The sequence below is a fragment of the Aplysia californica genome, unplaced genomic scaffold (genome assembly GCF_000002075.1).
Source record: "Aplysia californica isolate F4 #8 unplaced genomic scaffold, AplCal3.0 scaffold00037, whole genome shotgun sequence".
Taxonomy (NCBI): Eukaryota; Metazoa; Mollusca; class Gastropoda; order Aplysiida; family Aplysiidae; genus Aplysia; species Aplysia californica.
Genome location: NW_004797307.1, coordinates 1,863,994 through 1,890,360, shown reverse-complemented (window position 1 = coordinate 1,890,360; position 26,367 = coordinate 1,863,994). Strand labels below are relative to the sequence as shown.

The following is a 26,367-nucleotide window of genomic DNA, read 5'->3' as shown; positions in this document are numbered from 1 at the left end:
TGTGCACAGCTTGCGGGCTTCTCTCTAGGACCACAACGTGGTACCATCGTACTAAAGGTGCACCCACCCTCAAGGACTTCAGTGTCAAATTGATCTCAAGCATGACCACTTTCAGTAAAAACATAGATCATGGTCATTAGGATATCCCAGTCTAAAGTACATTAGACCTACAAGTGCTACAAATGAAAAAACTTTGGCTATACATCCCTTTCCTAGAAAATAAATGCACATCATTTTTTTTTGTAGTTGGAAAAAAAAAGGAATAAATTTGAGCAACAGAAACAACACACTTTGAGAAAAAAAGATCAATTTTGTAATAAAACAGATATTTACAAGTAAAAAAACCATGCCTTGCAATTTAAGGCAAAAGATCAATTTTATTCATAAACAGACATTTACAAAGTAGTAAACTAACCACGGTTTTTCCCTAAATCCAAGGGTTTCATCCAGTAAAAAGTCTATGATCAGCGTGGGGTCATGACAGAAAAAGGAATGAAAAGATACGGATTAAGTGTAACGTATTTATTCTCTGCACAAATAAAACCAAAGTTGCTTTGAACTTAAGACTTCGACTTTCATCACTCACCCAAAATGTATTCACAAAGTATTAACACACACAGGGTCACAAAATTCTTCACACTCTCTCTCTTCTTTGTCAGAAAACATCCTGTCCTCACTCACTCTCTGTTTGTGTCAGAAAATCCCATTTCAACTTTCTTTCCGTCATAGAAAAATCCCCCATTTCTCCATTATGATCTCTGTCTCTCTTTGTCTGAAAATCTCACTCTCCACCTGTCTCAAAAATCATCAGTTCTCACTCTTTTTTATCTCCTTCCTCACAAAATCCTCTTTTCCCCTGTCTCTCTATCCTACATTCTAGCCTACAACATTATATTTACAAACAAAAAGTTATACACAGCAGTCATAAAATGTATAACGAAGTTTTTTGTTTTGTTTTAGTAGAGGTTTTACTGCGCTCGCAACTCCATAAGGTCATATGAGCGCCAGAAGATTAAGAGGTGTTACAAGAGAGTAACAAACATAAAGAAGAAGGAGCGGAGATAAGGAAGATAGGAAAGAAGGAGCAAACCACACCAGAGCACCTGCCAACCACCCAAATACAGGTGATTTGGGTTTCACATAATACGGAGTATGGGCCCTTTCTCTGAAGGCAAAATCTGGGCAAAATTATTTTCTTGATCTGTTGCATTAACATAGGCATGAACTCTTTAAACCCTGAATTTTTTCCACCGTTTCCCCGAGTTTTTTTCCTACAGTCACCTAAACCTGGTGCAGTATGTCTCATTATAACCCTAAATGCTTGCCTTCAACTTTCAAATGGCTGAAACCAACAAAGGCGTAGTCATTACTAAAAAAAACCTTGGTTCAGGGAATAGTTCCAACAAAAAAAAAAACAAGCAAAAGACTAGCACTAAATAAAGCGAAAGTTGTCACTAGTGAGTGTCCGATGGGATTTAAAGAGTTAAAAAAGTAGACTTATGTATAAGGATTATTATGAGTGTCAGTGGCAATCAAAAGAAAATGTAGGACACAGTGGGGGATTTTCTGCTAGGCTAGGAGGCTTGAAAGGTGCCCAATGCAGATTTGATCAAAATGATCACGTGCTTATGTTTTTTACAGTTACATCTTGACATCTTAAATCTCTGGCAAGTGACTCCCAGTGGCTCGAAGTCGGATCCACAGTGCCGATGAGCCACTGCCAGCGGCTCGGGCAGATTACATCGTGATGATTTAGATGTCAAATTAGTTTTTAGTAATCATAGCCGAAAACAAAAACAGGTCTCTTTCCCCAGGAGTTCATTCATTAGATAAAGAACTATCCAAATAGGTTCATTTGTTTTGAATTAATGACCAAGTAAGTGATGCATAACTGTCACTTTTAGAGTTCAATAAAAAAAAATATTTAAAAAAGCCCCAGCATTGTGAGTAACCATGAGGTGAAGAGTAAAGTTTTAGTTCTCTATAGCTGTTTTTACAAAAACACCTTTTCAAGTATTTTTTTTTTCAGTTCTAACAGGTGTGTTTCTTTGAAAATTTCTTTTAACTTCATTGTCATTTTTTTCTGTTTCACATTCTCCCGCCCTACAGCACCAAACGTCTTTTTGATGTCAAAATGATGAGAATAGGACAGTGACCAATAAAAACTTGACTTCTACTTTCATCTTATTTTGACAGCCACTGCATCTCTTACTCTTAACCAGCAGACCGCACAAAACCAGTAGGGATGTCATGACCCATTGCTCTCAGTAATAGGATAAGAGCACTAAACAGTCTTAAAAAAAACAAAAACAATAATACATATATATATCTATCTATCTATCTATCTATCTATCTATATATATATATATATATCTATATATCTATCTATCTATCTATCTATATATATATATATATATATATATATATATATATATATATATATATATATATATATATGTATATATATATATATATATATATATATATATATATATATATATATATATATATATATATATAGATATATAGACCCCCTCCCCTCAAACAAAATCAAAACTGCAACTAGAAAAATATGTCACTGTCCATGGGCAAATGCTGCTGAGACTGCGATTGAGGGTATGGGGCCTGGAAGGATCCGCCGCGCCCCCGGGCCGGTCTGGTGCGACCTCGAACCCCTCGGCCACGCAGATGATGGACCGCTGGCGGATCGGCCACAAACGGTTTGCCGTACTCCCCAACTTTCTGACCTTCACCTTCGTAAGAGTGTTCGTACTGGCTGGGCTCGCCGTAGCTGCCTCCCTCGTACCCTCCGTACTGGGCAAAGTCTCCTTCACCACCGTAGCCCTTTTCCCCGTACTCCTGCGATGACGCTGCCGGGGGAGTTTGTAAGAGAGAGGGTCTGCCCCTCCCCCTGCCTCTGGCTGCTCCTGCCTGAGGTGGCCGGCTGGCGGCAACACCTCGACCTCTGCCCGGAGGCTGAGAGCCTCTGCCTCTTCCTCGGTCTGGCGTCTCGTGCCACGCAGCAGCTCCCCGGTGTTCATCTTGCCCGTGAAAATGAAGGTCACTGGAAGACGTCTCATCGTAACCATAATCCTGGCCGTGATGCGCCCCACTTCCACCCGACCCAAAATTCTGTCCTTGATGCCCAAAACTTCCCCGTTGCTCATGCGGAGGGCCCCTCTTCTCTCTATATCCATACTCTCCCTCCACTTCCTCGTACTGAGGCTGATCTTCACCACCATACCCATAATCCTCCGAGTGGGAGCCGGCGGGAGCCTGAAATCGGTGGTCGGAACTTTGAACATTTCTGCCCCACTCACGCTCAACAACATTCTGGCCATGAGGGGGTGCAGCCCCCCTCCCTCTGTTAGAAAATACACCTCTGCCTCTTTCAGACACGCCTCCTCTGCCTCTCTCTGACAAGCCTCCTCTTCCTCTCTCAGGGAGACCACCTTTGCCTCTCTCCGACACACCCCCTCTGCCCCTATCGGAATAGCCCCCTCTTCCTCTATTAGATAGACCCCCTCCACTCCCCTCAGAGAAACTCTCCCTTCCACCTTGCTCAAAATGACCACCCCGAGACACATTAGAAAGTCCAGCTCGACCTCTATCCAAACGCCCTCCCCTGCCTTCGTGGAAACGACCACTGTCCTGTTGGGCCTGGCCCCCTCTCCCCATAAACCCTCCTCTACCACCTCTACCCCGTAGCCCACTTCCTTCTCTGCCCGGCTCGGGAACGCCACGTCCACCACCCCTCCCCCTCAACGACCCATCCCCTCCACCAAAAGGTTTCCCGTAGTCCACTCCCCCTTGAGCAGGACGAGGATGAGGAAACCCTCCCCTCACCTCTTTTTCCTCATCCCATCCCACCTCGCCCTCTCTGCCCCCATCCCTTCCGCGATCCAAATAGGCGTCTGCACCGTGCTCCGGATGTACCCCACTATCATAGTCCCAGTGCTCCTCTTGACCGTAGCCCGTGTGTTCCTTGGGGAAAAATTCTCGCTGCGACTCAATCCTCCCAACCCCTCTACCTCTTTGCCCGCCACCACCGCGACTACCCAGCTGGCCTGGCAAATTGGCAACCTTACGTCCTCCCAGTACCTGCCCATCCCTCGCACTGTGCCGCGACTCTGGTACTGCAAAAGAATGAGGGTCGAAATGCTCAGCCTTCCTATCTCTTTCCCAGTTTTTACTCTCATCCGGGGCATGGCGGGAATGAACGCCTCCAGACTCCCCAAAGAAGCTTCTCCCTTCTCTACCGCGTCCGTCTTGTTCGTGTTCATAACCGCCTCCAAACTGCGATCGTTCAGGAATTTCTTCCTCTTGTTGCGGCCTAAACGCAGACTCTGCGCCGAAACCACCTCGCCCGGAAAACCTCCCACCGCGACCTTTATCCGGACGCTGCTGCTGCTCTTTCTGTGGACCAAACCCGCCCTTCCTGGCAAACTCATCTCTCTGCCACGACCTCTCAGACCCCTGCTCGCTCCACGAATCCTTCCTCTCCCCTCGACCGACGCCCCGCCCCCTCTGAGCACCGGTGCTGAATGCTCCCCTCGACAGCGGACTCCCGCCCTGACCTCCTCTATTTAGGACCCCGCCCCTACCTCGACTCATTCCTGCCTGGTGAAAATCGCGCTGCTGACCATCTGCTACGTTGTGAAACTTAGGTCTAGAAGCTTCACCCAAATCCACAGCGTTGGGGTTCCAACCCTTACTGTCTCTTCTGTTACCCATGAGCTTTTCATTTTTATTTTTCTCTGAAGCTAACACAAAAGGAGTTTTCTTTTCAGCATTTTTGCCGAACTGCACGGGCAGAAGAACCTCCTCTGCTGCTGCGCTGGCCCGATGACCTCTGTGTGTCTGGTTCAACACAGCGAGCGACGCTCCTTTACTCGCCGACGATGCTTTCAAAGACCTCTCCATGTCGTCACGGACTGCATCCTCCACAGACTTCGCTGGAGGCGGACGCCCGAAGGTCAAAGGTTGATCATTTCTTGTCGGATCCACACCACCTGGAACCGGATTCCCAGCTGTCTCTGGTCAAGACCAAAAAAAAGTCGTGTGAGTAATTATAAGAAAATAACTGACACTACAAGGCCATTCCATGCTACGTGCATCACTCCATATCCAACACATCTCAACACTACTTTTGAATACATACAAAAGTGTCTGTGGATACATATTGATTAAATCAAAATAAGTTACTAGTTCAACTGTAGAGAAAGGTGGCCTCTAACTGTAATAACAGGAAAAAGGCAAATAAAAGTTTAAAAAAAAAGAAAAAACAAATTATATAAAAACAAAAAACAAATACAAAACGGATCTGATGTACAGTAGAATTTTTTTTAGCAGATCATCATCAAGGCATTCCATGTGTCATTGCAGATCATCATCAATGCATTCCATGTGTCATTGCAGTTTTCATTGTCACGGAATGGCCCTTCATCACAATTTCTCTGACCTTTTGTAAAGTCAGAATATACCACACAACAACACTCAATAGCATAGCTGGTAGCAGGATGAGAAGCCACGACTTGAGTAAAGGTTTAAGTTGGATAAATGTTAAGCAATGTTTGCAACTGCACAGTTGAGTAAAGCACGCTTGCTAACTTTATCAAAACCAAAATCAAGTTGGTTTGGTTCGATAGAAGTTTTACAACACTTGCAACACTATAAAAACAGAGACAAGAAAGATCATAACATCAGATTACATAACAATGAACAAAATCACATAAAGTAGGACTGGTTTTGGTGCAGTGCACATGATCGTGTTCCTCTCAAATTTCAAACTGTTGTTACCTTCTCCCCTGAAAAAAAAACCAAACAACACAGACACACACATACTAAAAGCCCAACCCCCAACAAAATACCTGCTGACTTTCTGCCGTCTTCTTGGGTTTCCCATCGAGACTGTTTCCTCCGTTTCTGCGCGGGATCCCCGGCACGCTGTCCAGGCTCCGCAACATCTTCCCATCTTGACCGACGTTTGAACGGAGATGGCTTGTCCTGGTTTTGTCCTGCATCTTTAGATTGGCTGCTCCTGTCCTTCTGGCCCTGTCGAGGACCCGGGGAAACCCCAGATTTTTTATCAGAGCTCTGGCTACGCCGGCCACTGTCTTCTGTCCTTTGGGGAGTCCATCTGGACGAGGGCGTTGACCTTTGCCTGCTGCCATAGTCGTGTTTGGCTTTGGAAGACAGGAACGGGGATGACGTCTTCGTAGTGCTGGAGGCTGCCCCAGCCCCTGCCGGAACTACACCACTAGCTGGAGGAGTAGGCAGCAGACCGTTCCCGCGTAAGCTACTGTCCTGCCTGGAACTTCCTTCCACTTGATTTCGGTAGTCAGAACCTTGAAACCTCTGTCGGGGTGTGTGATGGTCTTGTCTGAAATCCTTCCGAGCGCTTGCCATGAGCAGATCCTGTTGTCTTTTCTCTCGTTCACGTCTCAGGGCATCCTCTTGAAGTAACACCCTCTGTCTCTCGGCTTCTTCCCGTCTCAGCATTTCATCTCGTCTCTTCGCTTCCTCAACGTTCCTCGCCTCGTTCCATCTCCGAGCCTCCTCCAGTCTCTGCACACTCCCCTGCGCCAAACTTTCCTCTCGTTGCCGTGCTTCCCTTAATCTCAAAGCTTCCCGATCTCTGACCTCCTCCTGATGCCCCCGCTGGTCTCGCAGGAAACGCATCGAGTCCCCTTGTCTCAGAGCGTTTTCTCGGGCCACGTCCAGCTCGGCCCCCTGGCCCAGGCCACGGCCAGCGATCACGTGAGGGACGCTGATCCCGAGACTGTTGGCCTCCATGGCCTGACGCCGCGTGATGTTGTGTAGAGTTTCCAGCTGGAGCTGCATCTAGGGAGGACGAGACAAACATGGTGAGAGGACGAGACAAACAGGGAGAGAGGACGAGACAAACAGAAGGACGAGACAAACAGAGAGAAAGGACGAGACAAACAGAGTGAGAGGACGAGACAAACAGAGTGAGAGGAAGAGACAAACAGTGTGAGAGGACGAGACAAACAGCGAGAGGACGAGGTGAGAGGACGAGACAAACAGGGTGAGAGGACAAGACAAACAGAGTGAGAGGACAAGACAAACAGAGTGAGAGGACGAGACAAACAGTGAGAGGACGAGACAAACAGTGAGAGGATGAGACAAACTGTGAGAGGACGAGACAAACAGGGAGAGAGGACGAGACAAACAGTGAGAGGACGAGACAAACAGGGTGAGAGGACGAGACAAACAGGGATATAACTTATGTCCAATGACAGACTTGGACCTGCCAACCCGTCCTTGACAAAAAATAAGTGCTTTCTTCAGAATCCTCCTAAAAAAAAAATCAGAGGGGGGGCAAAAAAATTGTGAGTCTCCAGAACTCCAGTAGATTCTGATTACATGATGAACCCGTCCGTCATAACAAATATATGGGCTTTGCAAATACAAGCAAATAAAATGATGCATTTTCATTTCACTTACCGTAAGACGCGTACGACGGAAAGAAACTGAATTTTTTATTAAAAAATGGATTTTACGCAAATCTGAAAGAGTTTCTTCTATATAGCCTAAAGGTAAGAAAAAATAAGAAGAATTTTAGGGGTTCAATTTTATAGGAGTACTTGGCACTTCTGTAGGCTTGAGCACATTGTTCTATCAATAAAGTAAACTCACCTCTAATATCCGCAGCACGTCTGGGTTATTCACATCAAGTTCCCTCGCTGCTGCTATGTTGCGCACCCCTTCCAAGTTTGATGCCATGATCGATGCAGTCTCACTCATTTTCTCGGGAGTCCTGAAACTGTAGTATCCGAGCAAATTCTTTTATTAACAGTTTTACAGCATTTGCAACACAAATAGGTCCTATAGGCCATGAAGATTAGAAGTGTTACAAGAAAGTAACAAACACGAATAAGATAGAGGAGAGATAAGGACGACACATGTTTGATAGGAAAGAAGGAGCAAACCACATCAGAGCGCCCACCAACCACCAACTCATACAAATCCATGAGGATATCCCTTTGACTTTGGGGAAGAACAGTTGACAAAAAGGTATTGTTTTCATGAGTTTTTCAAGTGCAGCGTTCCTTTTGAGATACCAAACTAATCTCCGACAGACGGTGATCACAAGATGTGTCTTGCAGAGCAATAATTTATGACAAACAAACACAATAGCTCTGACATTTCTTTTTTAAATGTAGGTCTTTTATGCCCCCCATCAACACAGTTTAGATCATTAATTAGATGGCAAACTTTTAATCTTTCAATACCGGCCAAGTTAGCTTGAGGGGGATACAACATCCCACCATAAAAACTGAAATACAAAAATTCTTCTCACATGAGAATAAAAAATTAGGTCTTCTGAATGCTTCAGAGGAGCATCTAATCACTAAATCACAAATGCTGGTAAAATATCGGAGGGATCATTGCGTAGAAGTCTGCATAAAACAGTTCTACCAGTAAAAAGCACAAATATAATAGAAGATATAATCACAAGGATAAAAAATAAATATTGTTTATTTAGAGTTTTACTGTGCTCGAAACTACATACGGTAAAAAATGTCTGTACATTTCCATGCACCAACCTAGTCTGATGAGGACGATCAAATCGGCCCTTTCTCTCCATCGACCTTTCACGCTGAAGCCCCCCCTGCCTGAAAACGCTTTGTCCTTGTTTCCTCTGGCCAGACCTGTCCCGCTGACCGGTGCCATCGCGACGGTCCTTTGACCTGTCTCCACTAGCAGACCGACCTCCAACAAACCCTGGCCGTGAAGACGACCCAGGAGAAAACCCACGGCCGCGCACTTCCGGTCTTCTATCATGTTCACTTTTGTCTGAAAAGTAAAAAAAAAAACAATGATTAAGAAGGAGTCTTTTGATTACTATTTTTAATACAGATTTTTTACACTCCAATTGATAGAGGTTAGAAATATCAATTAGCAGGCCGTCTACTTTGACCCTGCCTATATTGGGTTTCGTTTTAGCCAGGACCTTTTAAGTTTAGAAGGAGACGCACACTTATAAAAAATCTTGCGTATGAACACTATTTACATTTTGTAATCTTGAAAATATTAAGCAAGGACACAAGAACAAAACAAAAACACTTAGCAATAAGAGGAGGCCCGAAAAACAAAAGAAAGATAGAAAGAAAAAAAAGAGAAATACAGAAAGAAAGAAAGACTGTCACTAAACGTGCAAACACAGTGGACTCGTCTTCCCCACCTTTTTTGGGGGGTATCCGCCTCACCTCCCTTTTTTGGCAATAGTTTTTAATCAACAAATGCATTGCGTGTGCTACAGTGGGTTCGCCTTTCATCCCTTTCGCTTCACTCCCCCCTAATGCAAAAAAAGTGGTCAACTAAGGTCTGCCCATAAAGTAAGTTCGCCTCGCTCATTCCCACGGAGTACATAGTGGTATTGGAATTATTTTTCAAAATTGATGTTTTTGTTTTACATAAGGGCCAATCTTATCAAGGAGAAGTCAGAATGCAACAACTTTCATTTTCAGATAAGGTTTTTTTTCTCAATCGTCATTTCTAAGAACATTATCCTCTAAATGGTAATATTATATTTGCAAAAAGTAATTGTTTCTCAGAGTTCATTAATTCTATGAACCCAATATCAGCGTGAAATTTGAAATTATCGTTTTAACCAAAGCAGCAACATCAGCTTCATAGAGCAAAAAGGAAAGGATGAGGGGAGGAGGGTGAATACACTCTGTCGCTTCAGGTCCCTTCCCATTCGCCTCCCTTTCCTCACATTTTTTTTTAGTTGGCGAAAGGGGCTGAAAGGCCGATCCACTGCGTTTGTACCGTAACACAAATTTACCTGAAAGTGATTCTTTTGGCACCTCAAAGTTCTTGATCAGAAGGAAAAACTTGTGTTGCATGTCCTTCTTAGCATGAAAGCATAGGTTCCTGAAGCAGCTCAGAACAGCATTCATCCAGGCCTCGCTTTCAAAGACTACCTCGACGGGTCTGCAAAAATTGTTTATTTGTAAATGTTATACAACCATACGGACACAATTTACAACATCATTTAGCAGGCAGTCAGTCGGCTTCAACCCTGCTTGTCAGGACCAACCCGGTGGGCCGAGTGATAAAACATCCCAGCAGACAGATGGAGACACTCGATCAAAAAATCCCAAAACACGGACGGAAAGCAATAGTTACTTTTCAGATCCAACAATAGCCACAGTTAATGAAAGTTGCATTTGAGAATATAATCCAGAATTAAGGTCAAAATGGAAGAGGAATGATAAAATGATGCTTACTACCAAGAAGAAGCTGTTGAAGACAAGAAAAATTAAAGCGGAGACTGGAAGTATCACCTCTCAAAACGTCAATAAGAGAGACAACTGGACAAGTCCCGTGTACGATACATCCCTTGCGCATAGACGGTCGACATCATTGTCAACAGGGAAATCACTTGCCTCCAAAAAAGCAGCTTCCAGCAACTTTTGGTTACAATAATAGACAGCATTTGGAAAGCGCAAATCCCCGCTCAACAGCAAGCTCTATGCGCTTTACAATCTATATTATTATCCCAGCCGTCCTGATGGCATTCTGAAACAATCTCAACTCCCTCGGAAGCATACAGTGCAAGCTGTGCAAGTACGACATCAGCTTTTGTTACTGTTTTAAGTTTTCGGCATTCGCATCAGCCAGTGATCAGGTCAATGACACTTTCAACACTGATGTACTATTGTACTCGCGGCAGGCCTCTGCCGAAAATGTTCTCCGATACAAACCAGCGAGCGTTGAGAACCTTGAGAACCCCCAAACCAACTTTAGTACAATAACGCCTTGTTGGGGATTTGAACCAGGCTCATGCACATCTTTTTCCAGGTTGACACCAGCTGAGATAACAATGCATCCAGTAAACAATGCACTCTTGTTTTGCGCGGGTTCAAAGTCAAAGAGACCATTTATGGAGACAATCATCCTTGAAGTTTGTTCTCTACTTTCACTGAGCCTATTAAAAACTTGCAAGATTTCAGAAAAGAGGAACATGAAAAACATGTAAACTGACATTCCAGAAGAGAATGTATAACTATGTTTTATGCCTCCATTGATACAAGTTCGTTTCTTTAGGAAGCGGACAGCTTCACTCTGCTTGTCAGTGTCAGGGTTAGCTTAGGCTGAGAGGGATACACCATCCCAACACTAACACGCTTGATAAAATGTTTCCCCACATGAATACAGAACACCACCTCAAGTCTTTCGTGACTAAGGCAAAGGGCTGACCCACAACATCATTGTTTTGTTCGTCTGAGTAAATAAAAGCACATCGCCATGATAATGGTCATCGTGTGCAGGGAAAAAGCAAGACAGACAAACAGAAACAACAGAGGAAAAAAAAAAAAAAGCAACAGCAAAGGACCGCTGCATCAAATGTCCATTAACACTCAGATTTCCGTGACAAATGTTCAGGGTTACAGTACTTCAACCCATTTCTTGACATAGGTTTTTTAAAGTCTATAGAAAAATTGGATCTCAACTAGGCAAGGTGGAACCCCAATGCTTCTCTTCACATTATCAATCAGATCCTGTGAGTGTAAACAAGTCACGTCAGTGGGGAAGAAAGGCACCACGACAACAGATTTTTTTGTGAATAAAATGTTTTACATTCTAAATCTAGAACATCTTGCCAGCATAACACAAGAAGGCCACTTCAGCACAGAACACTTTGCAGAGAAAAAAAAAGAGAGAATTTTGGGAAGGAGCTTTATTCCAGCAAAATGGCGACATAAAAATATACCTAGCAATACTTTCACACTTCATGCCACCAACTGGGAGCAGGTGGATTCTGAGGTGGAAGCAAAGGCGTCTTTGTAGAAATGATGAGAGATGATTACTCTGTACCCGTGATTTACAGGCTCGGCTGATTCATCTCCCTTGGTCAGGGAAGAGCGGTTGAGTGAGACAATAACTCTCAGAAGAAAGACGGAAAAGCTGAACAAAAATAAACAGACTTCTCCCAAGTGGGTATCGTACTCTCAACTTGTCTCTAGAGAGCAAAAAGCCTTAACACTGTGCCAAAATGCCTGCAGTCCTTGCATGCATATGTTGAGAACTATGGGGCCTTTGGGAACAAAAGAAGACAAGGGGTAAACCACAGCAGATGGCTCCACCCTATCGATAGCATCATAGGGTGCCCTTAGATAGTTGGGAGCTTTTTTGGCCTCGATGTAAGCAAGATTTGGTGCTGTTAAGGGCAGCCTCATTCATTTTAGAAAAATTTTTTTGAGTTAGTTTTATCCAGGGCATTGCCTCATGCAAGAACAAACATGGCGAAAAACAACTTCAGTTTCAGCCAACAACTGAGACCCGAGGTCTGTTCACAAAAGACAATCCCAAACCTTGAGTTTTTCAGTTCCAGGCTTGACCGAGGCGGAAGCTATAAATACCTTATAATGGTGCATTCTGGCAAAGCAGAACCCAGAGCACCTAGTATAGAGGCTTCCAAATCAACAAGGAAATCCAATGGTTGGCACTTCTCGATTCTGTAATTCTTTTTCTCAGAATGACATTTCCCTCACTCAGGAAAAGTTTTTCTGAGTAGCCCTGAAAAGAGGACCTTTCCTGGTGTAAGGAAAATTGTTGGCGGGTTGTGCTGAATTGTGGTCAGTCCAAGCAGCCAAGTATGACTAGCGCCGAAATGTTGAGCTCCCAACATGTAAGGTATGGATTTAACGTCCCTTACAACACAGCCAGGAAAGAAAGGAAAACTCAAAAGCTCCAACAGGATTGGATGATGTAACTTTCAACACTGTATGGTTATTTTAGAAGCAGAAACTCAAAGCTGACACCCATCTATGATCTCCAATAAAACTGAATGGTGTAATAACACAAATTCAGTACTGTAGTACTGTTCTGTCAGAGATTTGAACCAGGGTCAACTGCTTGTTAAGTAAGGTTCTACGGCGCTCACAACTGCATAACGTCATACGAGCGTCAAGGGGTGGAAGTCGACAGAAAAGTCCAAACGGGAAATCAAGCTTACTCTGCTCACCTCTCTAGCTTCAACAGCATAAAGTCTTCTTCGACTATCAAGGCACAAGAGAGTGACAAACATACAAAAGAGGTAGAGTAAAAATTATGATAGTAAGGATGAGGAAAGAAAAAGTAGCTATCGTAGCCATAGTCACAGTAGTCTTCCTCTACAATAGGGGAACCTGCCAACTGATCCACAATTGAACATACCGCAAAAGAGAAAAAGAAAATGACAGAAACGAGAGAGAAGTTGGACATTCAACTTGTGTCTACCCAAATATCCTCATTGAACTTGGGAAAGGTAAATTGACAATCGACAAAAATCTGACTTGAGGGGGGGTGGGGGGGGCGGCACGGTGGCAGTCAATGTTACCATATGGTTCTAGAACAGAGACTGAGATTTTAAGACATTGGCAACAAAGTACAGGAGAGCCAGCACTAACACAACTGGGACAACTAGCATCTTGATCATCATGGATTGAAAGTGCTTATTTAGAACGTTTTGAACCTTTCTGTCCAACAATATCTCAGTGGAAAGTTGGAAACACCCACCTAAAAATACCCACCACCCACTCACCTGTAGACAGAAATTTGTTTTCTTTTGTGCAAGGCCTAATAACTTCACACAGATGTCTGCCGAGTGAAGAAGGGAAGTTTCAGAATTCATCGCTTCCTTGAAGCAGGCTTGCCAACCTTTTCTAAACCCAATCACAATGGACATTCAACCTAATCAAATCAGATCGTATAACGACAAACAAAACTGCATCAACTGGGACTGGTTTTGGTAGCTTATTGTGTATGTGACAAGGCTCTCAAATTCCAAGATTGTCGAATCCTCGACCGTCCTGGGAAATTCGGGACAGTTGCTATACCTGTATTGTTGTGGTGCCTTGACTAACAACCTGACCAATCCGTTAGACACGTGTGGACGCTACTTATACCCTTGTGTACAACGTACAACTGCCTCAACATATGTGGTACAAGGCTGCCCACCCATCAGCATGATATAATTTAGTAATCAACAAAAAAACTATTCATATTCAGGCTTAAAATTTCGTAATAAAGCCATGAATAGTCTCCTTCCCTGGGGTGTCAAGGACAGGGGTTGTCGGTTCAAGGATAAATCTAATGATATAGAGGCTTACTTCTAAGCCGTAGGCCCACCTCACAACACCCATCACCATTCTCCAACCAAACAGCACAAACTCCATAAATCAAACACAGTCAAACCTGTCCAAGGCAACCACTTGGTGTCGAGAAGAAAAGTGGTCATCTTTGACAGGAGGTCCTCTTGGACAGTATGGTTATGACAAGTCAGGCATCATGGTGAAATCAGGCGTTTGTCAATTTTGGGGCATGTGGATTGTTGTAGTACCGGGTGTCATCTTAATGCTTGTTTGTTTTGCTTGTAGTGAAAAAAAAAAAAGCCAGTCTATCCTAAAAGGAGGTCGAAATATTTACGATAGAAGGTGGTGTTACCTGATGTCAGAGGTAAAATTAGCAACAAAATAGCCGCCAAAGTTTGGTGAATTCTAAAGCAACTGCAAATCTACATTTTTTGGGGGGCGTTCCTTTGATCAATGTTTTCCGGTAAAATCAACCCAGAAACATGTACACTGTACGCAATAAACATTAAAAAGTGTTACACCAAAACAACAAAAAATCAACACAAATCGCAAGATGGACACAAAATTGTCGGTTTCTTCAATTTCAAAATTTTGACAAGCACCTGATTCCAGAGTTTAGTTTTGAAAATGATTGCAGTCAAAACAACCTTCACTATTTGAGTATCAACTATCATGACAACAGTTTGCCAAGCAAGCACCTACTGGGTTTGTCAAATGTTTTTTCTCATGACACATGCAATTCTGCTTCCCCTTAAAATTAAGCAATTTTTAAAACATGTATAATAAGTGTATGGCCCGTCATATATGCATCTTTGAGCTGGGGAGCTCAAAACACTGACAGTTCTGTTTAACTTGAGCAAGAACTGAATCTCTGGGCCTCACACACATCTGTGAGGACTGCGGTGTACTGGATCAATTAGGTGATATGGTCACTTGGTGTGGATTGTTGAGTAGTTGACCAATTAGGGGGGTCACTTGATGTGGATTGTTGAGTAGTTGACCAATAGGGGGGTCACTTGGTGTGAACTGTTGAGTAGTGGACCAACTGGGTGGTCACTTGGTGTGAACTGTTGAATAGTGGACCCACTGGGTGGTCACTTGAGTACTTACCCATTGTACAAAGCCTTTTGCTCTGGAATTTTGATCCCCACAGAATACGGGAAGAGAGGTGAGAGCATCTTCCTGCCCATCGAGCACGGGATGCGGTGGATTATGGCAATTTTCTGCTTAGAGTTCTCCGACTTCCTCTCTGAAACAAGCAGCAAATCATGGAGGGTGGAAGGTAGGGATGCAGTGTCTCATTATGGTAGTGCCACAAACTTTTGTGTCCCCAGCACTGATCTTTTGCCATTACGATCATGTGCTTATGACGAGGTATAGGCTGCAAAGTGTACAAGCAAAAAAGAAAAAGAAAGAGAGAGACCTATAAACACTTGGATGAACCAAACCACTGGACGGTTTCATCACCCTCTATCCAGGAGTTTTTGTTGTTTTTGCAGGAATTTTCTTTGGGGGGGTTCATTTCTTGCGAATCCTTCTTATTAGCATAATGAAAAATAAATAAAGAAGACCTGGAGATCCTGAAACTGACAGCCAACAATACCGAGGATAAAGTTTACAACCGTACCCTTTAAAGTCCAACGTATCAATTTGCTTTAGGAACAGTACGAAAGAAGGTATTTGGGCTTTTATAGGACACATAATAAGACATGCTGGGGTGAAGCAGGACTGGCCTGAGTATTGTGAGCAGCACCTTGAGAAAGTAAGTAATGACAAGTGAAGAAAAGCAAAACCACTGGATACAATATCGTGTATGGAGGTGCCGCAGGAAAATATGAGATGAAGAGCATGTGGTTCACCCTGATGAGAGGGGAAAGGTCTACAGACGTGTTTCTTTTTTCTAGTTTGATAAAAGTTTTCCGGTGCTTGCAACTGCATAAGGTCATCATAAGTCTGTAGATGAAAATTACAAAAATACAGAATGTTTTCACAAACTAGCCTCCATCAGTGAATGCATGCCAAGAACACCTCCGCTACACCGTTCCTTCCTTTCGGACAGACAAGTTGATGCCTAAAGAGAGAAGAGAGAAGTAACCATACCAGTTGACTTGATCCTGTTTAGCCAGACTTAATATAAGAGTGGGTAGTCAGTCTAGTGAATAGCATGAACAGCACAGCTTCACAACCAGAAGCATTTTGCTAGAAACAGACCAGGACAAACGAATCGCTTTAAAAAATAAATACAGCTGAACCTGTCCAAGAAGATCACCAATAGTGGATGAGAAAAGTGGTCATCTCGGACAGTATTGTATTTTAAAAGCCCCACAAGATGTGGGGAAGTGGCCGTTTGTACAGGTGAATCTTGGACAGGTGGTTGTAAGAACAGTTCTGGTTGTAAATGGCAACGCCCAGCCCACTAACCTTCTGCAGGTCAGAAAAGAGACAAGACAAAGGTAGGGAAAAAAAAAATTCACAGAAATGTATAACAACAATCAAGTCCAATTCCCATCACCAAAATAAAAGGGAACAGGATGATAGGCTTGACAAAATCAGTGAAAAAAGTGAGAAATTTCATTGGCAGTGTTTAGTAGGGACACGTTTTATGCACAACAGTCACACAAGAAAGAGGGAACAGATCGGGTGATCCCGCAACATCTTGTCGGTTTGAGAAGAAGCAAAACTGATTAAGAAATAAAAAATTACAATCTTTATGATGAGTCAGCTGGACGTCACAGAATGAGGAACTGGTGAGCATCACTTGTGTTTACGACTTGACCTTAGAAAGTACAAAATGGCAACATATGTGGAACTGGGAACCTGTTCCTACATCATGTGGCCATTTTGAAGAAAAGGAAGTCCCCTTGACACCATAAACCTTATTGACAAATGGACTTGAACGCAGTACCTCTGTAATCAAAAGTGGACATGCTACTGCTACACCGCACCTGACCCAACGCTGTGTAATGAAGAGGAAAAAGAAACAGGGGAAGACCTACATAAACATATACCCCTCCACACAAGTCAAAATGTACAGCATCTGCTCAGAGGAGTCGACAATAATTAATTACAGGGGAAAACATATACATCCTGGAAATGTGAAATTTCAATGAACAAACTTGGAACAGAGTCAGGAATAAGGATCCCTGATCTTTTCCGAATATTGTGTTAACACTTGACATAAGATACAATAAGAATTTGGGTTGTTGGGTAGTGAGGCGATGTGGCCTCAGTGAGTTTAAAAACAACAGCCACATTCCTCCAGTAAACAAATCAAGAAGACAGCACTATGAATTAAATACAGGAGGGAGCAACATCACACGGAAAACACCGCCAACCAAAAGGAAAAAAAAGGGGTACATTCATGACCTCTACCACCTCACAGAAAAAATGCAGCTCCTTCAAAATGTAACTCCTGGATCTGCACAAGATCACTTAATACGAGGTCAAACACAATTCTGGTATAAAAAGTGTAATCACCTTCTTAACTTATAAATCGGTGCCTCAGTAAATGAAAAGCAAAGCCAGACATTTCCAATGGTCTTCGTAACACTTGCAACATAGTTCCTGCAACAGTTGCTTCTCGTTCAAACCTGACATGAAGTCTGCATACAAACAGCCATAATTCACCAAGGGTAGGTATACATGGGTGTAATGATGACCGAAAAAGAGACAGGAGTGGGCAAAGTGGACAAACAATATATCCTCTCCACTGTGAAAATGTTAAGGAATAGAGTGGAGAATGAACACCAGAGCGGGGAGAAAACGAGCAGCACACCACACTACAGTGTCTGCCAGACATCCGCAAACTCCTAGAGCTTCGTGGGAAGAATCCCAGTGTGTGTGGAGAGGCAAATGACAACGGAGAAAGGTTCCAAAACTTCTGTACATTCAACAACCTGGTCATTGGAGGTACAATCTTCCCACACAAAAGGATTCACAAGGCCATTTGGGTCTCCCCGGACGGAACAACGGAAAACTAGATTGACCACTTTTGCATCTCCCGAAAGTTTAGACGCTCACTGGAGGACGTCCGAGTCTTACGAGGAGCAGACGTCGCACCAGACCACCATTTGATCCTTGGAAAGATGAAACTAAAACTGAGAAGATATGCACAAGTCACAACTGGAAATCGTCTAAAGTATGAAGTGAGCCTTCTGAAAGACCCAGTAAAGAAGAATGAGTTCAAGTTGGAACTGAAAAACAGAAGTGTGGAGATATACACATGTAAAAATACTGATACAAGATTAATTATCTTTAGACTATGAGTCACACTTATCAACAAAGAAAGAAAGATTGGAGAGAAACAAGAACTGTTTCATATTTGCAAGAAGAAAACTTAGGAAGCAAAATCAGTCAGTTGAACTATAAAAGAAAAAAGAAAAGGGGTAATCTTGGGACAGAAACAAATGAAAAAGCGAGAGATGAACAGGAGAGTACTCTTTAGCCCTATCCGAATGCTTCTAGTACGAAGATCTCTTTGAAACTTTCAGTACTTCTCAAAAAATCCTTTTGACAGACTGCTATGCAAAGCGTACAGAACGGATAAACGAGTAAATTTCCTCTTTGGAAAGTGGGGGCACAGAGTTCCCTTCGCCGTATGGATACGATAGTAGAACACGACGTATGGAAAGGGTAAATTTAAAAAAGAAGAGATGAAACACCATAGTATACAGAATTTAACGTCTATCAAAAACATGGAGGCATGATTGAACTTGCTTCAGTTGTCAGCAAAAGGGACGTTTTCCTTTTCACCACCAAAGTGGTCCTTGTACAGCTTCTAAATCTTGCACAAAACTCAGAGACATAAATTTTAATGCCATGAAACAACACGTGAGAAGCTGAGAATATCTCTTATTCTGTGACAAAATGAACGATGAAAAGCTCATCAAGTTTCTCCACACAATATGACAAGATGGGTGATAAAAAGCTCAGTTCAAATATGAAGTTTTTGCACACAGAAAAAACAGCCTTCAAAAAACTACTTTTGAACAGTGATTTGTAACCTGGATTCACTCGAATCCCAGGAGGGATGGAGAGTTAGATCTCAGGCTCTGTGCGGAGGAAAGACACACACACAAACACACATCGCATGTGAGAGTGTCCATTCCATTCACTGCATTTGAACGGTTCTCAGCTTCTGTGAATGCACATATAAATGTATGTGAAATTTGTGAAGTTCAGAATCTCTAACAAGATTTTAAATCACTGCTCTAGAAACAGACCAGTTGGAAGAAATGAGATCCTGGAAACGCTTTAACACGGCCCCAGTTATTTTTTAAAGTTTTTAGTAGAGTTTTTACGGCGCTCGCAACTGCATAAGGTCATATGAGCGCCAAGGGGTGGGTGTCAACAGAGAAGTCCTTACAGGGAATCAGGCTTACTCTGCTTACCTCTCTAGCTTCAACAGCACAAAGTCTGCTTCAACAGCACAAAGTCTGCTTAGACCATCAAGGCACCCCGGAAATAGTGAGTCACAAGAGTGTGACAAACATACAAAAGAAGAAAACGACAATAGTAAGTATAAGAAAGAAAAAGCAGCAGTTCCCTGTTGCAGTTGAGGCAGTTATTAGCATGTCATTGATGAATCAGCCCATTTCCAATTCTACTATACATAAGAACGTATAAATATCCCCCCTTTGGGACTGGCCTAAAGACACTTCAGTCAGTAGCACCGTCCCAGGGGGTGGGTCCCAGTTTGGAACACCACTGACAGATCTACACAAAAAGAAGTAATAGATGAAAAGAGGGGCTCCAGTAACCGGACAGAGTCGCAAGTCCACAGCAGTTCTGTAAATCAACACAATAGTGGCCACATTTCTCCAAGAGGTAGTTTGGGACAGTAACAAAACTGAAAAGGAAGTAAAAGAAACAAGACTACACTGTAGCCTCCGCCAACAGCTCGCCCCAAACCAACGATTCGACCAACTCTCCAGGCGTAAAGGCAGAGGGAACGACAGTCGTTACTCATATTCCAGGCAAGAATACTTTCTATACACAGAATAATTCTCCCCTCATGGCAAACAAAGAATAAACAGTAAAACTGAAAGAAAGAAAAAAACAAAAACAACCCTAAATCCTGGGATAAAAATGGCTGCCGATAAAAGAAAGCTTTATAATTCGTAAGTGCGTAGACATGAGCAGAAGCAACTGCCAAAAAACAGAAAAATTGCAACATTTTTCCTTTTAAGTAGCAATGCCAATGAAAATTTAAATTTTCACTTTTGCCCCCTTTTTTTTGGTACCTAAGAAAGAATTTTCAATTCTAATAATCATGCTTCTTGAATTTTGAGAAACGGTTCATAAATAAAAAAGTTATGGGGTTGTAAAGGTCGGCAAAATATGGATGACCCACATATAGGAAAATACTCCTAAAAAGTGGACCACGCAGTAGCAGATTCTGTAAGAAAATCAACGATATCTCGGTAACTAATCCGAGTGTTCGAGAGAAACTTGGCTACCCGATGTGTTTTTGAGTGTAGAAATCATTTCTGCAGTCAGATTTACTACCAATTTCGTAGTTATTTTGTTATAATTAAAATTGTGGTGTACATATTACGATTTTGCGAAAAAGGGGTGTCAGGATGAGTCCATTTTATTTATAGCATCGTATCACAACATGGGATCTTTAAGAATATATGTCAGCAGCGTGACTAAATAATTGCAAAGCTTTTTATGATGACTTTAGACCATGCCAACCGTAAAAGATAAGTTAATTCAATCTAGCATGCCGTACAATTAAAAATTCTTTTTCCCCGTTGAGACGCGAACACCCCGAGACGAGATAACCTCGCCTCGGAATACCCCCATTGCGATGTTACAGGGGAATAGAGAGAAAAACAACCGGATGCGCGCGCCCGCCATTGCCCTATTTCAAGTGACCAATGAACGGGCCCGGAATAGTCATGCGGGGATTTGTAGGTCACAGACATTTGCCACGGGAGTGAGGGGAAAATGGCCGGTCTCCGTGCGAAGCCGCTTTGGATAGGGGGGTAGTCGTAGATTTACGATCGGGTCTAAACAACTACTTGACACAGAACTCTCAAATTTGAGCACACTATAGAGGATAGATAGATCTATTACCATCTGGGCGTTGAAATTCAAACTCCTTATAGTTTTCGGTGTACACGATACGAAAGTGTTCCCGACACCAAAAGTATAGGTTAATTTATGTGTACGAACTTCAACGTCCACATATCATTAGTTTGCCCTATTTTCTGATTGGTAGCCGAGTTTCATTCGGATTGGTTCGGAAATAGAGCAGACCGAGGTTGACAAAGTTAGTCACCTACGCTTCGGCCGGGTCCGCAAAATCACCCGTAAACGGGGACCAAATTTTCGCCTCGCGGGAAAGCCCGATTGGCATTGCTATTTTAAGGGAATATGCAGGTGGGAAACCAGATCAAAAATCGATTTTTCATCGAATTTTCAGTTTTGATGAATTTCGATTGTTCTACCATTTCTACACTTTGTCATATGATCAGTTATACTAAAGAAAGTTCTCTTCCAGACATAAGTTGCCCTTGAAATATGTAGGTATAGGTCTTTCCTCGTGTGTTTTGTGGAAAAACAACTCATAAACTGAACCAAGCGACGTCATAATTCAAACAACACATTGCATCCTTCCTCAAGGTGTTTGGTATCACTGTTTAGTTCATTTTCTGCTTTTTGCATTTCCGGAATCGATACCACGCTTTGGGAACAAAATATTCAGAAATTGTGAGTTGTGAGTGAATATCACTTTTTTGGTCGTTTTTTGTGATTTTTCTCATTTTGCAAATTTTTTCCACAGATTCGTATAACTCAATTATTTGTAATCCAAATTGGATGAAACTTTGTACACAGGTCTATTAAGATGTGCAAATTCATACAACAGGAAAATTTGATCTGTAAAGTACTTTTTAAGAAAAATGTTTTTTAATAACCTTTCCCCCTTAAATTGTCATTACAGTGAGTACACTAAAGTGTAGAGGCCATAAAATCTGAGAAATTGCTTTAATTGAAAATCCTTGTATGAAATTAGATCTTAGTTTGTTTTATATCTTCACAAAATTTGAAGAAGATTGGTGTACAATTAATTCAGTAATAAACTTCTCAATTCATGAATCTTCGTTATTTTGCGACCATTATTAGCCTCTATCGGCTACGGACTGTAATAAATGTGAGTTTCCAATCTCTTTTTCTCAATTTCTATCCCACCAAAAGTGTAAGCTCAATGTAAAGCCAAGTACGAAAGGTCCTCATTTCGAGATAGAAATCTCAACAGCATATTCCCTTAACGTTAAATGCAAGAATCAACATTGGACAGACATGACAAGTTTTTGAGACAATTGAAATCACATGATTGTACTTAGTCCAGCACATACATAGCCAATAAAAAAGTTTTTTTTTTTTAAACGTCCCCAAATTTCCCTGATCTGACAGTACGACTGACGATACCTTTCTGCTGCACTAACTGCTGGAGTTTCTCTGCTTCACTTGGGTGAAAATCAAAAGCCAGTCTCCCTGAAACAGAAGACAGTAAAATACTAAGCCGTATCATTATGAAAATATGACTATACTTAGCTGTATCATTATGAAAATATGACTATACTTAGCTGTATCATTATGAAAATATGACTATACTTAGCTGTATGTATCATTATGAAAATATGACTATACTTAGCTGTATGTATCATTATGAAAATATGACTATACTTAGCTGTATGTACCATTATGAAAATATGACTATACTTAGCTGTATTATTATCAATATCGTGTAAAGACTTGCACAGAGGAGGAGACACAAACCTTTTCTTTAAACACACAACATCACAGGCTCTATTATGTGTGATGCATAGTGACCATATAATATGAGAAATTAGGCGTTCGTCAAAATACTGAAATCGAAGGCATTTTCTTCCCGTTTGGCAACTTTTGTCGAAGTTTCATTTTTTCACTCAACACCTTAAATGTCCATTTAAAAACAATTTGCTGAGTGGCTTTTACTGAAAAAAGTCGATCAACGGCCCATAAAATATAAATGTACAGGTCCACAGACTCTCAAACTTTGGTGGCCATTTTTCCCTATTTTACTTCTGAAAACAAGTGACTCCCACCTTCTTCAGTCCAAAATATCAACTTCTAATAAAGATGGATACATTTTTCATCGAAAGCAAGACAAATGAACAAGCTTAAAAAAGATGACACCAAAAACTACATATGTGAGGCAGCATGGTGGAATCAGGAACTCGTCAAAATAATGAAATTAAAAAATGGGCATTTTTCCTCCGGTATGCCAATTTTTATCGAATTTTCGTTTTTTGGCTCAACACCTTTCCTTTCCATACAGGGCTGCCTACCTCAAAGTTCCCATTTCAGGTAAATTTAGGGTCAGTTTCAAGTATTTTCGCCCAAAATCAGGTAGTACACAGACAATGACGGGGAAAAAAAGACGACCGTTGCCCCATTGAACGCGCTTACTTTTGTGATATTGGGTAATTATATTTTTTAAAACTTGTCTGTGCATGCACATGTGCGTGTGTGCTTGTGTGTGTGTGTGTGTGTGTGTGTGTGTGTGTGTGTGTGTGTGTGTGTGTGGGTGTGTGTGTGTGCACGCACGCATGCTCTCGCGTGTGTTTATGAATGTGGGGAGGGGAAAGGGGTGTTTGGGAGTGCACAAGTTATGATGAACTACAGAGTGTATGAAATGAAGTGGGTTTTTTTGTTTCATTTTTTGCTGTTTGTTTGTTTGTTTGTTTTCAAGCATTTCTGGACAATCGTTCAAGGCACCCATCATTCAGTGTTGAATCTGGAATTGAGTGCTGGGTGACTGCCTAACTAACTTCAAAACCCGTAGCCCATACCAATAGAAACTATATCAAAACACATTTTCTAACATTAGCATAGGACATTGATAAGTCCTGGTGGTGACTTAGGTATGACAGACAATTTTAACCAGTTTTTCCCTAAAAATACAATGAAATGAATCCTGATCTGGGCCTGAGGAGAGGCAAGAAGAAAATTAACGGCCAAGACCATGTCTGGTTTCAGCAATCACTGATTTTAAAAAGCATGCAAGACAAAATTTATTTATAAAACCTTTATAGTTAGGCTCATGGCAGAGCAAAAAGTGACAATAGAAGAGAGCGTGTACTGAGACCAGGAGCTGGAAGGACTGTGAGAGTGTGGGATGTAGTGATGCTGAAAACCTGGCAATCACTGCATCATGGACTTTTTAAACAAATGTTAAATCATAGAACCAGTTTTTATTTTTAAAATCAGCAACATGCCATCATGATGCATAGGCATCCAACATGGAGTTTTCCGAGGGTTGAAAATGGCATTTCCGCATGGCCACTATTCAATTTGTCATTGACAACCACTTCCACTTATTGTTTTTATTTTAGCATCAGTTTCTTGCGTCGCTGCCTTATCCTGCTGCCGTAGACTTTATTGTGTCAAACACATCTCCTCAATTCTGAAGCCCTGCAACACTCCTACTTTGAATGAACTTTGGTTACCCCAACAACTGCCGCCGGTCCCTTACTCACGCCGAACTCACACGAGGCGAACGCGCACAAATTCACGGACCGTTCACAATGACGGGCATAACAATCTAGAAATCGAAGGATCCTTGTCTTCCTTTCCTTTTTTTTTGTTGTTGTCATTTTAACAACAGCAGTGAGAATATCGATTTAATTTGTACGGCGACACTGTGTTTTTATGCACAACGACATGTCACAAATTTATGTTAACTGTAAATCTAACGTTAACAAACTATCATTGGAAAATTCATAGCCGTAACGAAAGGGAAAGTAGATTTTGATTTTCCCTATGTAGTCTCAGTACTACACCACCTACACTTCCGCCGTTGCCGCTTATCCGCATGAAACGTACTCTCTTACTGGGAAAGGCCAAACGTAATATGTATCACAAACACGACCGGTAAATAAAATATGAAGTCAGTGGCCTTTTCAGATTTGGTTTCGAGGACTTTGTGCATTTTCTCGAGTCTCTGCGATTTTTTTTCTCTTCAGATTCCCGGGTAATTCCCGCAGTTCCCCAGCGTAGAATCCTCATTTGGTACTGACCAATTCTCTAGACCAAGACAGATTTGAGAATGTTTTACATTAATAGCGATTTTCTTTCCACATTTACAATTCTGTTTTCTAGATAAAAGAATTAAATGCACAAATTTTCCAGCCGCAGCAAAAACCCGAAGATAGAAAAAAAACTATTGCAGACCGAACGGCACAAATAGACAATGGTCGAGTGTATGAAATGCGCAATCTCTGGCAGTTTCTAATACAATTTATTGCCAAGAGTCGCCTGAGAGTTGCCGTAAATATTCGACAAGTTCCATAGGCAAGTGCTGCTCCCTCCCTCTCTAACGCATGGAGTTGATATGATGATGCAGCAAGTACGGAATTTTCAGAATGTATGGACTTCCGCAAGAACAAGGAAGATTGGACGCACTGCAGAACGGAGGGGGTTTTTTTTCATCTTCTTTCTGCACCCACCGCAAATCCAGTAGTTTTGACACCTTTATCGATGGCGGTAGAACAGACCCAAAATCGGTAACTACTGGAAAAATCGGTACATTTTGGCAGCCTTGTTCCATATCAAAACACATTTCCATGTGAATTTTACTGAAAAAAAGTTGTTGACTAAAGGCACAAAATATGTAAATTTTCAGTTTTCAAGGACTCTCAGGCTATTGAATTTACTATTTCCGACACAAAAACTAAGAATAAATGTGTTAGCTGTCATTATTTGTATTCCATACAAGAAGTTTATCTCTACCCAGGTATTTACACATGATATTCGTAGTCGGTTTAACACAGATTTGGAAGGATCTGTTGCGCCGTTTTTAAATAAACAATCATTTATTCATAAGTATGTAACAAAAATAGGACAACACAGAATAAAACTCAACACATTGAGCTTTTAGTAAATCAGTCTAAAGGTTTGCAGCGTGGGATGGTGAAGAAGTCATAACGTTTCAAACGTAGACAAAAATGCGAACTTCTTAATCGACACTGGAAAAGTCGCTTCAAGAATCATGAAACCCGTGACCCCGAGCCGAGGAGCTCCCTTGAGCTGCTGAGTCACGCTACTAAAAGTAACAGAATCTGGCGAAAAGTGACGCAATGAGTGACACATATTTGTCAAACTGAGTTTCCTTTATGAAAAGAGAATGAATCAATATAAAGAGAACAGCAATACAAGTTCTTTCTAAGGTAACCAGCAGTCAAAGGACATCTTAAAAAAAAAAGGGGGG

General features: G+C 41.9%; 1 protein-coding gene across 1 annotated transcript in view; it reads right to left on the bottom strand.

Annotated features, from left to right (window-relative positions):
- Positions 1-2,505: 2,505 nt before the first annotated feature.
- LOC101864366 (hornerin) overlaps positions 2,506-26,367 on the bottom strand; it is a gene marked incomplete in the record, with an annotated part of 29,950 nt that continues 6,088 nt past the window's right edge. The window contains 7 exon segments of the mRNA XM_005091904.3: positions 2,506-5,036; positions 5,871-6,843; positions 7,660-7,786; positions 8,571-8,820; positions 9,815-9,963; positions 15,219-15,357; positions 22,545-22,610. Of these exon segments, the coding sequence (XP_005091961.2) occupies positions 2,563-5,036; positions 5,871-6,843; positions 7,660-7,786; positions 8,571-8,820; positions 9,815-9,963; positions 15,219-15,357; positions 22,545-22,610 (4,178 nt within the window).